This window comes from Dromaius novaehollandiae, chromosome 1, assembly GCF_036370855.1.
Source record: "Dromaius novaehollandiae isolate bDroNov1 chromosome 1, bDroNov1.hap1, whole genome shotgun sequence".
NCBI classification, from domain to species: domain Eukaryota; kingdom Metazoa; phylum Chordata; class Aves; order Casuariiformes; family Dromaiidae; genus Dromaius; species Dromaius novaehollandiae.
Window position 1 is genome coordinate 155,459,664 of NC_088098.1, and position 14,296 is coordinate 155,473,959.

At 40.0% G+C, this 14,296-nt stretch overlaps 1 protein-coding gene across 2 annotated transcripts in view; it reads left to right on the forward strand.

Annotated features, from left to right (window-relative positions):
• Positions 1-420: 420 nt before the first annotated feature.
• Positions 421-14,296, forward strand: part of ANKRD10 (ankyrin repeat domain 10) — a 37,448-nt gene continuing 23,572 nt past the window's right edge. Inside the window, exons 1-3 of one of the 2 annotated variants that reach the window (XM_064503922.1) lie at positions 421-803; positions 6,817-6,969; positions 13,621-13,712. In XM_064503922.1, coding sequence (XP_064359992.1) covers positions 603-803; positions 6,817-6,969; positions 13,621-13,712 — 446 coding nt within the window. In that variant the 5' untranslated portion in view covers positions 421-602. The remainder of the gene's footprint in view (positions 804-6,816; positions 6,970-13,620; positions 13,713-14,296) is intronic. The other variant, XM_064503923.1, reaches the window with a different exon arrangement.

Genomic DNA, 14,296 nt, shown 5'->3' on the forward strand with positions numbered 1-14,296 from the left:
AGGGATACCGATTCCCTCGCTACCGGCGAAGGCTGGAAAACGCCTGCGACGCTTTCTGCCCCGAGGCAGGGCCCTCCCTCAGGCAGCTCTCGCCCGCGCACGGAGAAGAGCGGAAACATTTGCCGTCCGCCTCTCCCCCGGGGCAGAGGGGGACGAGAAACACTGCGGCGCCGGCTAGCTCTTTGCTTCCAGCCCACAAGCGCCGCCCCGCGCTCCAGCAGCACCCGGCGAGGCCCCCGCCGGGCAGCGAGCGCCTGGGGCAACAGAAAAAAAGAGCCGCGCCGCGGGCGGGGCCGCGCCAGCCGCGCGCCAGCTCCTGCCCCGCCCCTGCCGGGCGGCTGCGTGGGGGGAGGAGGAGGAGGTGGCGCGCGCTTCCCGCCGCGCGCCTGCTCCGCCCGCCCGCGGGGGGAGGAGCAGCGCGCGGCGCCGCCCCGCTCCCTTTGTGCTCGGGCAGCTAACGGCAGCCACAGTCGCCGCTTCCAGCCTGGCCAGCGCGCTTCTGCCCGCCCGCTTCTCTTCTCCCCTCTCCCTCCTCCCCCCCTCCTTCCCCTCCCGCCACCACCCCCTCTCTCGCTGCGCTCCCCCCCCCCTGCCCGCCCGCCATGTCGCTGGGAGCCGGCCCCGAGGCGGGTTTCTCCAGCGAGGAGCTGCTGACCCTGCGCTTCCCCTTGCACCGCGCCTGCCGCGATGGGGACGTGCCGGCCTTGTGCGCGCTGCTCCAGAGCTCGCCCCGCTCTGACTTGGCGGCCGAGGACTCCTTCTACGGCTGGACGCCCATCCACTGGGCCGCGCACTTCGGCAAGGTGGGGCCCCGGCTCGACCAGCGGGGCGAGGGCGGGCGGCGGCGGTGGCGGGGGGGGGAGGAAGAAGGGCGCGAGTCCCGCTCGCGCGCAACGCGGCGCCATCTTTGCCCCCTGCGCGCGCGCTGCCGGCAGGCGCCCCCCGCCCGCCTCTCCTCGGGGCACCACGCGGGGGGAGGGGGGGTAATCCTCATCCGCTGGCGGAGCAGAGCCGCGGCGCTCGGGCTTTTCTCGATGGGGCGGACCGTGTGGGGCTGGTGGCACCTGCCGCCGCTGAACCGTTCCTCCCCCAATCCCCGGTGGCGGGCGTCCATCTGCCTCGTCTTCCGCTTGGCCCCGCGGGCGCGCTGACGGGCAGCCGTGGGTCTCCGTTCAAAAGGTGCCCGGGTCACCGGCGAGGGGCCGCGGGAGCCAATGGGGAGGAGGCGGGGCAGGGGGCTCCGCCCACCGCTGCCCCCTCGGACCTCCCACGCGGCCGGGACGGCAGGAGCCGCCGCGCCCCCCCCGCACCCTCCCGCGCGTCCCTACTAACGCACCCTCTGCTCGTGCCTCATGCTTTGTCCGCAGAGTCTAGTCATGGCCCTTGTCGTCGTTAGACTCCACACCTGGAGACTGTTTTGTTGTGCCTCTGTTATGACGACCGGCTTGTTAGGCGTTTGGGAAGAAGATGATTGGGCTTGTAGAGCGCTCCTCTGTTGCCTTCAATGTGAAAGATAAATTGTGTGCACGCACATGAGCATGGAGTTAACTGCCTTGGCATCGTTGCGGTGCAGAAAAGATCCAGATATCAAAAGTATCAACTAGAGATGTTGTTTCTTGATCCCACGGAGGCAGTTGTGCATTTAAGTGAAGGGCAGAAGTTGCTCGGTCCGTGTTCCTGAAACCTCTGCCTTCAGGTCCCTTTGAACCTTAAGGTTAAAAAATGCGGTGATCTTTCTGAGCTTGGCGGGCAGTGTTTGAAGCCTGCTATGTAAGAATCCTAATGCCATTTTAAAAATAGTCCTGTGGTGGATTAACAAGCTTGAAAATGGGAATTAGCAGCTATTTAGGAAACAGCCAAATGGAAAAGTTACCCAAATATTTTTCTAGAATACCTTTCTTCCTTGGCTTACCCTTAAATTTAAAAGCTTAAGATGGATGATATCCTAATCTATTGATTTATGTAGGCCTTTCCTAGCTCTTAATGCTATTAATATTCTTTTCAATGCAGAATTCTAGCCTAGATAGATGTAGGTTTTTTCAGTGATTTCTTTGGCTTTTGTTTCTTTTTTGTTTCTTTGGATTTTTTTTCTTTTTTGTTTTTGTTCTCCCTCTCTTTCCCAGTATATTTCTATCTGTTTATTGATTGTGTACCGGGGAAGGAAAATGAACATGCTTATGCAGTCATAATGAGTTATGAACATGCATTAAGGGATGGATTCTGTATGTTAGATGATGGGTTCTGCAGTGCTTGTTCAAGAGGCACTGTAGGAACATAGCTGAAGTGGTTGTTTACTTGTTCGGAAGCTAATAGTCTTTCATATTCAGAAATAAATGCTTTAAAAAAAACTTGTCATGAAGTAACCTCATACAAAATGCTATGATTTGGCATTATTAATTTTCTGCCTGTGATGTTATTTTGTGGTTTCTGTTTCCTTTCTCCATCTTGTAAGAATTTCTCTTCTGTCCATGCATGTGGCAGTCTTGCTTTTGCCCTTCCAATGTGGAGTTGGGCTTTGGAAGAATCCCTCCCCCCGCCGAGCCTCTTGTGCTTTTTACCCGTTATGCTAGGATATATGAGGTTTTTGTGTGCGTTATCGTTCCTGTCAGAGACTCTTAGAAAAACAGCTGACAAAGGGAACAATATAAGCACGGTATCTTGTAATGTGCATTCCTACGTACCCACAGCAAAATGTGCTTTGGTTTTGGGGGGGTTTTTCGGTTGCATATGGTGAGGGGAACAAATCTGTCAAGGGAAATGGAATTTGCAAAGGTGATACAGGCTACAGATGTTTTTATACTACTCTGCAAATATGTGGCTTTTAAAAAGCTAGAGACTATACAGCACATATCAGAAAGATGCACTAATGTAATTGGATCCTAAATTTGATTTATTTTGTGTTCACTAGGGACAGTTATACTTTTACCTTTCACCCTCTAATAGGTAATTACCAAGAGTGAAACAGTGGCTGCTTTCAGCAAACATTCCCATGCATGGCTTTTATATTCTTATTTATGACTTTTTTTTTCCAAATTCAGACTGCTCATAATTGCAGATGGAAAGTTCTGCTTTTTCTCAAAGTATTGGAGTTTTGAAATATTTGGTTTTGAAGTCTTCATTAGTAGTTACTCAGCAAGACTCTCTCCCTCTTCTGGTACTTTTTTGTTTCTCTAGATTTTGGGGGGGCTTTTCACTTGTTTGTTATGCTTTTCCTGAAAGAAACTAGACAGCAACAGAACTTCATGCCTGTTCTTTTGGCATAGAGTAATTTAGCAGTATGGTCCAGGAGACATGTATTGGCTTTAACTTCGTCTCTGCATGAGGCTGGAATGACAAAAACACTAGTTCCTTTCTGGAAGAAGTCTTTGTGGAATGACTTGTAAGCAGTAAAATCTAAAACAATTCATACCTGTGTGCACACAAGCACATGCAGCATCAGTCCAGGGTTGGTGAGCTTTAACAATATACAAACCTTTCTTTTCCTTTACTTGTTGCACAAGTTGAACATGGAAGAAAGCCTTACTTTATCAAAGGGCACTACACAATTCTTATAGAATAAGGCTTTGTAGAACTACCTTCTTGCATACAATTGTAGGTATGCCACAATGAGGAAGCACAGTCAAAGGGCAGGATCCATTAGGAATGGATATGTGAAAGAGGGAAAAAAGCTTTTTATTGGGAAATACTAGTCTAGCAGCAATAAAGACATGGTATCTTAAGAAAAAAATGAAAACATGGTATATATGAATAAATATGGCTTACTTTGTTGAAACATACCTGAAGAGCTTAAAAATAATAAATTATAAGAAAAGTGAATTCAAAATAATAGATGAGCATTCCTGGCTGTAATATTCGAAACTCTAGTGAAAATATGCTCTGTTTTGTTTTGGGGTTTTTTTTTTTTCATTTCTACAATGTATTTTCAGGATATACCCTGACAGCAGAGAACTGCTTGTAGCTTGATATCTAAATGGATTATCATTAGAGCTGCTGTATTCAAATTAGACTTAATTATGTAGTGCCCTAAATTTTACTGGTATTCTGTAGTTTTCTGATGAAAAGAAGATGGATCAGAATGTAAAAATCATTAATGATCTCAAAAGCTACCATACAGGTAGAAAACAAAAGGCAAGGATAAAATACAAAGCTGCTGTTGCTTTGCTTTGTTTTATACTTATTTTCATTTCTATTTTAACTGCTTGCATATATACTGTTTTCTTTAACTGTACCTACTTGTTTATACTCTTTTCTGACTTCTTTAAATATATTTTTTCCCATTTGACCATTTACATTATAGCAAGCAAAATAATAGTGCAGTACACGGTTTCTTTTGGGACAAAAGTATTACAAATAAAAATGTCCATCTCTTCCTTGATATTTTGCAAGTATCATGGACTACATGGATATTGTCCATCTTCATTAAATCATACTTTCACCTCCATTTTAGGTATAGTAATACACTGGAAAATGTCTCTATAGGTAAAAAGGTGCTTAACAAAAGCAGACTTGTGTCCTGTTCTAAAACATAAGTAATCCAATGGGTTTTTGATTTGAGGTCTGTTTGCCTTTTCCTACCCACAGAAGTAACTTACCTCACTTTTCTATAGTGTTGAAAGAAGCAGTTTTTTCTGCCGGCCATGATATAGAAGACAGCAGGCTTCAGCTTTTAATAGGATGCAACGTTGTGTTCATTGTTAGTACCCTGTAAGAGATACGAAAAGGAAAAGCACAAGGAAAAAAAATTTACATGCGAAGCTGTATACTTTAATCATGACATGTATCCATCTTACAAAGCAGATTTAAAAAGTGCTAGAAGACACTGGTTTGCCAGTTCCGCTCCCTTCTCCCCCCCCCCCCCCCCCCCCCAAAAAAAAAATTGGCAGACTGTAATGCCTACCTCTTTCAGCCCAGTTTCTATTCAGGAAATTTTATTCTTTGCTGAAGTTACAATGCTTATATGAGAGGGGTCTCAAGTTAATTCTATTAAAATCTATTTTAAAAACTGGCTGAATTTTGCTTTTGTTTGCAATTATGGCAGAGGAACTTCTGGGTGTAGTTGGTGCTTTTTCCATCATTAGTAATTATTTATTAAGGGTTAACAGCCATATTGGGGGTGCTAGTATGTAGACAATAAGGAAAATCTAAGATTAAAAAAATACAGCATTTGTTTGGATAACCTAGCATTAGAATTATATTTTTGTTATACTAGTTTTGCTATACCTTGATGTAACTATCATCACTTTTTTGCAGTACAGGTACTTGTTTGCTTTTTAAAAAGATACTTTCTCTTTGGTTAATGTTAAGGTTTATGGAGCTAGATTCATTAGTATTGCAATATTTCAGTTACCCTCACCCCTGGACATTTTCCTCATGGTGAGTTAATGGTACTTTTCTTATGTCTAATTTTAAGTCCACTACAATCCTTTAAAGTGCTTTTGTATGCTGTGAAATATATGGTTCACATGTACTTGTTTGAACTATACAGAGAGGGAAAAGCTATTTGCAAAACTAATAGAAAAATACTTTAATAGTGATTGGTCCTTTTGTCTCATTTATGTAACTCGTCGAGATCAAGAACTTACAGGTTAAAAAAGATATATGAGTAAGACTCTGACATTATACAGCAGCAGAGAATAGCATTGGAATTTTGATGTTTATGCTTTTGGCCTTAATCAAGCTGCCAGCGGCCTTTCTGGTGTTTTCTAATCGCTCCTTCATGAACAAATTATTCCACAGCTGTGGTATGGCTAATAAACATTTTCTTTAATTATGGGAGACTGACCAGTAGATTTTTGTTTTATATGACTGAATGGCCTTAATCATTGCGGTAGGGGTTTTTTTTCTATTTTGTTATTGTGTGTGTGGTAGTGTTTGTTTTCTAACCACAATAAATTGAAGCCTAGACTAAATTGTTTATTTTACAATAGTGCATTCCTTTTCCTATCAACAAAAAGACAATGTCACTATGTGACACAGGAAAAGAGTACTTTTTGACTATTTTTGAAAGTTGAGGTCATCATGGCTGTGGTTTCTTAGTGTCTACAAATGTGATATTATGAACATTTAAAAATAGCAGCTGTTCTGATATCTGACACTTCTGGTTAGTATGATAGGAAAATGAAAGCCAGAATATAGAGAGTGGCAAAATAAATATATATATATATATTTTTTAAGCAAAGAGCTTTTCGTTAGCGCTACTACAGACATGCATGCTATTTCATTTTAACAGCTCTTCAGCTGTAATAACAGAAAAGTGATGAAAGTAGTTTATTCCTCATTAGATATAGATTAACTTTAAAACTGTTAGTTTTCCTTAATCTGCTTCAGTTCCTTCAGGAAAACATTAAAGAAATTTAAAATCTTCCTTGCATTTTCCAGTTTACTTTACTCTAAACTTTCTGAAAAATATTTCTGTATATTTCCTAACAAGACCCTATTGTTTTGGCAAACATTGATTAGTAATGTCTGTTTATTATCATGTTTGCAGCTTTGCTAGAGCAGAAACTTTTTTTCCCCCCCTCTAACAAAAGTGAACCAACTGTTTGTTGAGGTGAGCTCCGAGTTTGTGCCCCCTCCTCCCTATTCCAAAAATTAATGTCAACGTTCAGTTTTGAGGGGGAGAATTAAGTGCTTTTCAGGTATGGTCTCTGATCAAAGAACATAGGGAGAAGGGGAACAGAGTGAACTGATTGTTTTGCATCTACTTAGTTTCACCAGTTACGTTAGTTTTCTGAGATGTTTTTATTTAACCCTTGCTAATTGTGTCATAGCACATCTTTATAAAATTTTTATTTTTATTCCCTCATGTCTTTAAAGCTGGAGTGCCTAATGCAGTTAGTGAGAGCTGGAGCTTCTGTAAATGCCAGTACAACACGTTTTGCTCAAACACCAGCCCACATTGCTGCTTTTGGAGGACATCCTCAGTGTCTGATTTGGTTGATTCAAGTGGGGGCCAACATAAACAAACAGGTATGGACTAATGTGTGTTTCATGTCTGTGTATAATTTTGGAATGATGGTTTTGGTCCTTTTTTACTGCATGTGTCTACATGTACATACAAAGATTATATCCTAAACATCAGCATAAGTCAAATGACTTGATGAAAAAGGCCTATAACTGATAGTTGTTGTAGAGGTAGGACTAATAAATGTTCTTTAAGCCCCTAAAGGTTTGGAGAACATGCTTATTTCTATTAGGAATTGACATCTTGCTACTTCTTGAAACAAAATGGTTTCATGCTGGCCTGATGTTGACAGCATTAGCAATTATATTGATATTGTAATGTCCCTATAGGAAAAAAAATAAAAGAAAAACTAATGAGAAAGGTTTTACTTATTTAAATATATCAATAATTGAAAAATGAACTTCACCATTATTTACTGAATCCCAAGACCTTCATGGTTCTTCATGATTTAGTCATAAATCTAGCTAGTAGTAATAAGGCCTGCCATGGTTTATCTTAAGTTGTATTTGGTTTCACACGGTTTCCATTTTTAGATTATTTCCAAAGTTCTGCTAGTAACTTCCTGTGAGTAGATCAAAAACATGTACTTTGTTAACAAAGCGTGAATGAGTGAATTTTTTTTTCTCTGATAATTTTCCACTACTGTTACTCTGCATATGGATAATGCTTTGTTTGGTAGCAGAGAGTGGATTAATCCAGTGAAATATATGTAAAGGACTCTTGTACTCTGGTACAGTAATAGAATCAAATTTTTAAAACTTTCATGCTTTTGCAGAATCCATTCAGTACTGAAAGGATCTATTTCTGTGCTCTGTATGCATAATATGTACCTTCATATCAGTACTGGAAATTTTTATTTATAATGTTCTATGATAGTAAATGTGTATGCTCTAATATTAATTACTAAAGCTGTAGTACAGCACTGCAGCCATAAAATCTCTGGCCTGAAGCATCTTATTTTTTTTTGTAAAATATTTAATGGCCAGACTGTGTTTTATATGCAATAAAGTTAAGCTAAGATTGCTGAAGAACTTGAACTTTTGCATTTCTAGAACTTTTTAGTTATGCAAAAATAAGAAATGGGGAAGTTTGTGTTGAGTTTGCAGAAAAGAAGGCCGGTGCATTGAGAACAGCTGTGAGAGACACCAAGAGAATTGTAGAAACAATGAAGGTGACTGGATGCAGAGGCTATAAATTGCATCTTCTCCTTGATACCTGAAACAAGTAACTTATGCAATAAGCTATTACTGCGTAGCGGTAGAATCTTCAGAAAAGAAAATGCAAGAACTAGAAATGCATCTGGAGTCCAGGTGAGAATGTAAAGCAATGGTCATGAGAGAGGAGATATAGCATGCACGGACTAAAGATCTACATGTATCTACTAAATGAGAAGAGAAGAATGAGTGCAGATGAATGAATGAGAAGAATGAAAGCTTCAACTGTGAGGGTAGACAGAACTGACCAGTGAGGTTGAAGAACAAGGTTGCTGTCCTGCAACATGATGGAAAAAAATTGTCACATCTAGTGGGTGAGGTTATAACAAAGAAGGAAGTAGTGCCTAAGCCCTCAAAAGAAGAGGAGAAAAGTCTGGAGAGATCCTTCCTTGGGCTCAGGGCAGCAATGTAGTTGTCTTTAAGGGAAAGCAGAAGGCAGTATAATCTGCAGTTAAAAGCAGACTGGAAACTCATTCTCACTTAAGGAGTGGGTTAGTCTTCATGACTTGGGAGTATTCTTTCTAAACTGATGTCCTGTCACCAGAGCAAATCCAAATAATAGAAAGATCTGTGGTCCCCCACAGGAGGAAGAGTGATGTGGTCCTGAATTTTTTCAGCTGGGATAGTGATAATTATATCCTACAGATTTCCAAGGATGGATTTAGATACTGACAAGGAGTGGACACTAACATAAATAATACACGTATTCCACAATGTAACCTACCAATATGTTGTTGATAATGGTAGGGTCAAGTTACACTTCAGTGTAATAGCTGCTTTTGGGGGTGGGGACCCCACAAAATATTAATTGAACATGCAAGAAGTATCTTAATTAGATTTGGTTTGGTAATAAGGTAAGAAGATAGCTCTAATTAATTAAAATGGTAGTAGAAACAAAAACAAGTCTCTAAGTTGTCTTTGTTAAGATGCTGCTGATCAGTCACACTGGTTTCACCTGCACAAGAATTGAAAGCTAGACAGTGTATTTAGGTGCTACTTGTAGGAGCAGACACAACCTGCAGATAATTGGGATGTTTCATACCTGACCCTGAAAAGCATAGTGCATCTCCCCCAGTTCCTTCCAGCTGTTTGCTCACTTAAGGTCAAATTCTATTACTCTTATTGGAACTGCTTAATAAATGATCTTAGTTTCTTATTTATTTCCAAACGGTTTCAGGTTATCATCTAGGGCTTCCATGCATGCTTCCAAGCTTTTGTAGCACTATTTCCCAGTTCATATTTTGATCGTTCCTCTCAGCTGACTGATGCTGTCCTTCAAATAGACATAGTCACTGGCTAGTGCTTGTGTGAGGACAAGTGTTCTAACAACACTGGATTCAAAACACATGTTGAGAGAGATCTGGTAATGCTTGATAGTTAAACTAGTAAAAATTTGGCTGCAAATTGTTTCTTAGTCGTTAGCTCCAAACTAATTTATCACCTTTGGGAAAAGAAAAGGATAGCTTCTGGAAAGGAATCCACCTGAGTCTGAGTCCCAATGTAAACCTCCAGTACTCAGTAGAAGTTTTATGCATGCTTCCTCATCTGCCCTGAGGTTTTTGGCTCACACTGCCAGCCACAGAAGTTCAGGAAAACATTGAGACGCATATCTCCGTACTGGTGACAGTTGCCCAGGACCATGTTCAGGCAGCAATGATTAAGGACAACCACTGAAAACTGTGCTTGTCACAACTATATCATGCTTCTCAGCAACTTTTCTTCCTATTTTTGAAACCTCTGTTTCCTCTCAGAAATAAATTCACTGCAGAAGCCCCTGTTTGCCCTTGCATCTGTCTCTCTCTGAATGGTGGACAGTTCTTTTTTTCTTCTTCCCTCCTCTCCCTACAAAGGATCATAAAAATTCACAGGAGAAAGCTGAAGTACCAAGCAATGATCCTGCCTATTTTTACCCAGCATTGGACAAAAAAGAAACCCCTACTGGGTGTTTTTTTGGTTTTTTGGGGTTTTTTTTTTACTTTTTTTTCCTTCCTCTCTTCTCTCTGTTTCATTGGTTATTCCTGCTAATTGTTCTTAGTATCATTGTGAGTCAACACCTCCACTTATCTGCCTGCCTGCTTTAGTTCTCTCTTACAGTGCAAAGCAATTATACTGCTGCTACTTTCCCTGATTTTTTTTTTTCCTGTTGCTTTATCCCTGTCATAATATAGGTTGAATCTGTGCAGCTATGCACAGATAATCATGAGTCCTTTTTAATAAAAGGCTTGTTAATTCTTTTAAATATTTTTCCTTCTGTACTTAGTATATTAATTTTTTTTCCTGTTGGAAATGGCCTGTGTTGATTTGCAGAAAACAGCTTCATGTGGCTTACCTTACAGAAAAGGGATAAGAAATACTGCTTCTATACAGGTGGTAATTAACTTTTCACCCAGCCAGTTATCACCATGTGGCAGTGATGGCAGCAAGAAAGAAGACTAAGGAGGGTAGGATTACCCATGCTGGCAAGAACTGTAAACACATTGATGTCTTTGGGAGAAAAATAATCTCATTCCTTTGTGTTACAGTTTCATATTTTTAAACTACCTATTCATGCTGGATTAAATCTAGATAAATAAAAATATTCCTTCAGCTCTCATCTGTCCTCAAAATCCAGAAGGAGAAACAATCATGAATTCGAAGCATTATTAGTAAAGAATTGGAACTGTACTACAGTCATCTTTACCTTCTTCACCACCTGGCTTCAGAAACGAGAGGGTGCTGGGTCTAAGAAATCTGAACACCTTTTTGGAAATGTGATCGGTTCATAGAATTTGAAATTCTGTCAGTTGAGTAAAGAACTGAATTAGTTTGTATTTGTTGTCAGGTAAGATGGTGCTTCCATGTCTCAGTAAGATTTCTATACTAGAAGTATTTTTAAAGTATTCCCATAGTTAAAAAACCTCCAGTGCTAATGTGCATGGGAGCATCTTGTCATAAAAGGAATAGTTACAGGTAAGTAACTTCTACTTTTTAATAAAAGGCAGAGGATTAAAGGAGTAAACTAGATAAAAATTAACAGAATCATTTAGGCATTTAGAGCAATGTCATGTTTTCTTCTCCAGATTCAACTGAAAGAGGTGAAAGCTAACAGAAGTTTGTATCCCCAAAAGATGGGAAGAGGGAAATTGAGTAAAAAATGACTGTAGACTGGACTGAATAAATAACCACCCCTAAAAGAGTAGTGGGAATAAGCAGAGAAGCAAAGACTTCAGCGTAGATATAAAAAGAGAACAAGGAGGGAAGCTAGGTAGTTATTCAGTAAAATGAGATACAACTCAAAGATAATCTAGTCATAAACCTAAACTAAATAAACTGCAGTTGTCTTCAGAAAGGACAGTGATCCTCCTCCATGGGAAATTAGAACTTAGTTTGCTCCATGTAACCAAAAAAGAGGCAGGGAAGAGGCGTGTCTTATGCCCAAAAACGTATGATGCCAAGTATAGAGCCAGGTAACCTAGCCACTGAACTATTCTCAGCAGCTTCTTGAAAAACTTCTTTTGTTCTTTTTCTGTGCGTGGCCATCCATTCTAGTTGTTGAATCTAAATAGAACTGTTCTGAAGCCTTACTTTCTTCTGTAAGCTTGATTTTGTTTAAGAAAGAGTAAACATTAAAGCCTTTTTTCAGTGGGAAATAATTTTTGTCTTCCATTCTAGCTCGTGACCTAGAGAGAATTTCTTTGTAGAGCTAGGAAGATATTTCAGATAAACAGAAGTGTGAATAGATTCAGTCTCCTAGGAGAACTTCAAAAGAAGATAATGAACATTAGTGATAACTGAAAATTAGGTGCAGTAATTAAAAGGAATGGTATAAAAATCTAAATTCACATATTCTGTAACTCTCTAAATATTTTCTCAATCCCTTGGCTGCAGAGAAGGTGATACTGACTTTTCTAGGCTAGTGGTTGAAAGAAGCCCTTCTTAAGGCGTATACTTCTCAGGTATTTACCTTTTTCTCGATATTGGTGGGGTGATTATTAGCTGCTTCAAGTTTAGGTTACTTGGTGAGGAGCTCTTCTGCAAAGGAAGAAGAGCCTTTCCTTTCTCATCATTTCCCCGCAGCAATACTTACTTCATTCAGTTCTCCAGGCTTTATCACAGTATAGCTGGCATACCTAGCAACATGCTAGGTGTGTATGGGGCTAGTAAAGATCCTCATCATCTCTGTCGTATGCATGCCCAGTTGAAATAACTTGCCCTAAACGGAACTCTAGTACTGAATGTATATCTTTTGAGTGGGATTATAAATATTAATGATGAGCAAAATTAAGATGCAAATCCCTTCTTTTTCTGCACTCTTTCCTCTTCAGCAGGAAGGGGGAATGGAAGCCGAATAACAAAATACTAAATTGAAGACAGTTTCCATAATGGGAAATGAACTATTTTATGAAGGAAATAATTTTGGAAAAAATAGTGCCAAATAAATTCCCATGTATTCCCATATTAATACAACTTTATCCCTATTAAATACATCTGCCTTCCTGTAACTTCAAGTAAAGATAAATACCAGAAATAATAAATGGGTGCAATAATAATAAATAAGAGAAATTATGTAAACTTCATTGGAAGGCAGTCGTCTTTCCATCAACTACAGACAGCCATTGGGGAAGGAGGACTGTATGGCTCTCTTCTAATCACTAAGGACTCTAAGGATTTTTTTGTTCTTTCTGCCTCCAAAACTCTGCTAGCGTTAGCAGTTTCCTTTAGTTTATAAGGACATCTTTGTTACCTTTATTATTACTTTCTGCAACGCACTTTACCCAGTATGTTTGCAGATATTGTGAAAAGGCTAGACGATTAGATGTGCTAGTTAACACTACTGGAATGTAAATGGATAAAGAGAGTCTCAAAAAAGAAAAGCCCATAGGACAAAAGGGTCAAACATAACATGTCTCAGGAGAGATCTCGTCTGTATATTTCTTGTGAACCCCAGGGTCATATTCATACTGCAGTGGAGATATGCATAGATACTTCTCACCTGGTGAGTATTCAAGGTGCATTACAGTACTTTTCAGTGTGTCAGCAAGATCTGGGAGCAGTATAGTCCCACAAACATGAGCATACTGCTTCTAAACTCAAGATGGCTTGCTCAGTGCAAGGTATTAGGGAGCAAATGTGCTAGGAAATGAAATATTATGGCGTTAGTATAACTTGTTATTGTAGTATGTGCTGGCCTTTAACCAGGTTTGTGGAATATGACTGTACTGATTACCAGGTTATTGGATAATGCCCATCTTAAGAGTTAACGCCCTGGCCATTACTTCCTACTAAGTATCTAATGTACCTCAGAGCCTACTGCAGACTTCAAAATAATATTATAAAGTACCTGATGCATTTGCTAGGTAATAAATGCTGCATTTATGTATCTACTTGCTTAATTAAAATGAGTAATATAAGTTTTCATTTTTAAAAAGATGATACTTGACAAAATGTAGTTTGTCTTTACAGGATTATGTTGGTGAAACTCCTATTCATAAAGCAGCACGGTCTGGTAGTATGGATTCCATAAGTGCCCTTGTGGCTCATGGTGCGCAAATAGAGTAAGTGAGGTTTTTTGCTTTGTTGGTTGTTGTGTGTTTAGCTAACTAACTTAGACCGGTAAACACAGATACTAATGTCATAAAGAAAAATCAAAACGGCAGACACGTGATTAAAAGACAGCTAGACATGTTCAACTGTAATAATGCCCAAGATGTGTTGCATGTCTAGTAATAAAGCATACTGTACTCAAGTGATATCAGTGTGCTACATTAGTATTGCATTTATATCTGATCTACAAAAATGATACTTAGCACGCTTTTGTGAAATGCCCCCAAATTGTGCATTTTATAAAACATATAGTTATTTATTACAACAAATTTACACCTTACACTGGTGAATAAATTTAGAAAGCAATGCGAAAGCAACATTATGTGCAAAATAGCATTTCACTCACTCTTAGCCGTTAGTTTAATACTGTTTGTTAGTATATCGTGTATTTGCACTGTTAACTTTTTTCTTTAAAGGTTTATGTACTGCAAAAACATTCAGAAAATCTCACAAACTTTTGCAACTTACAGCATGGACAAAATGGATGCAGTTTTCACCTAGAAATGTTGAGTATAAGCTCTATGGCTTATAATAA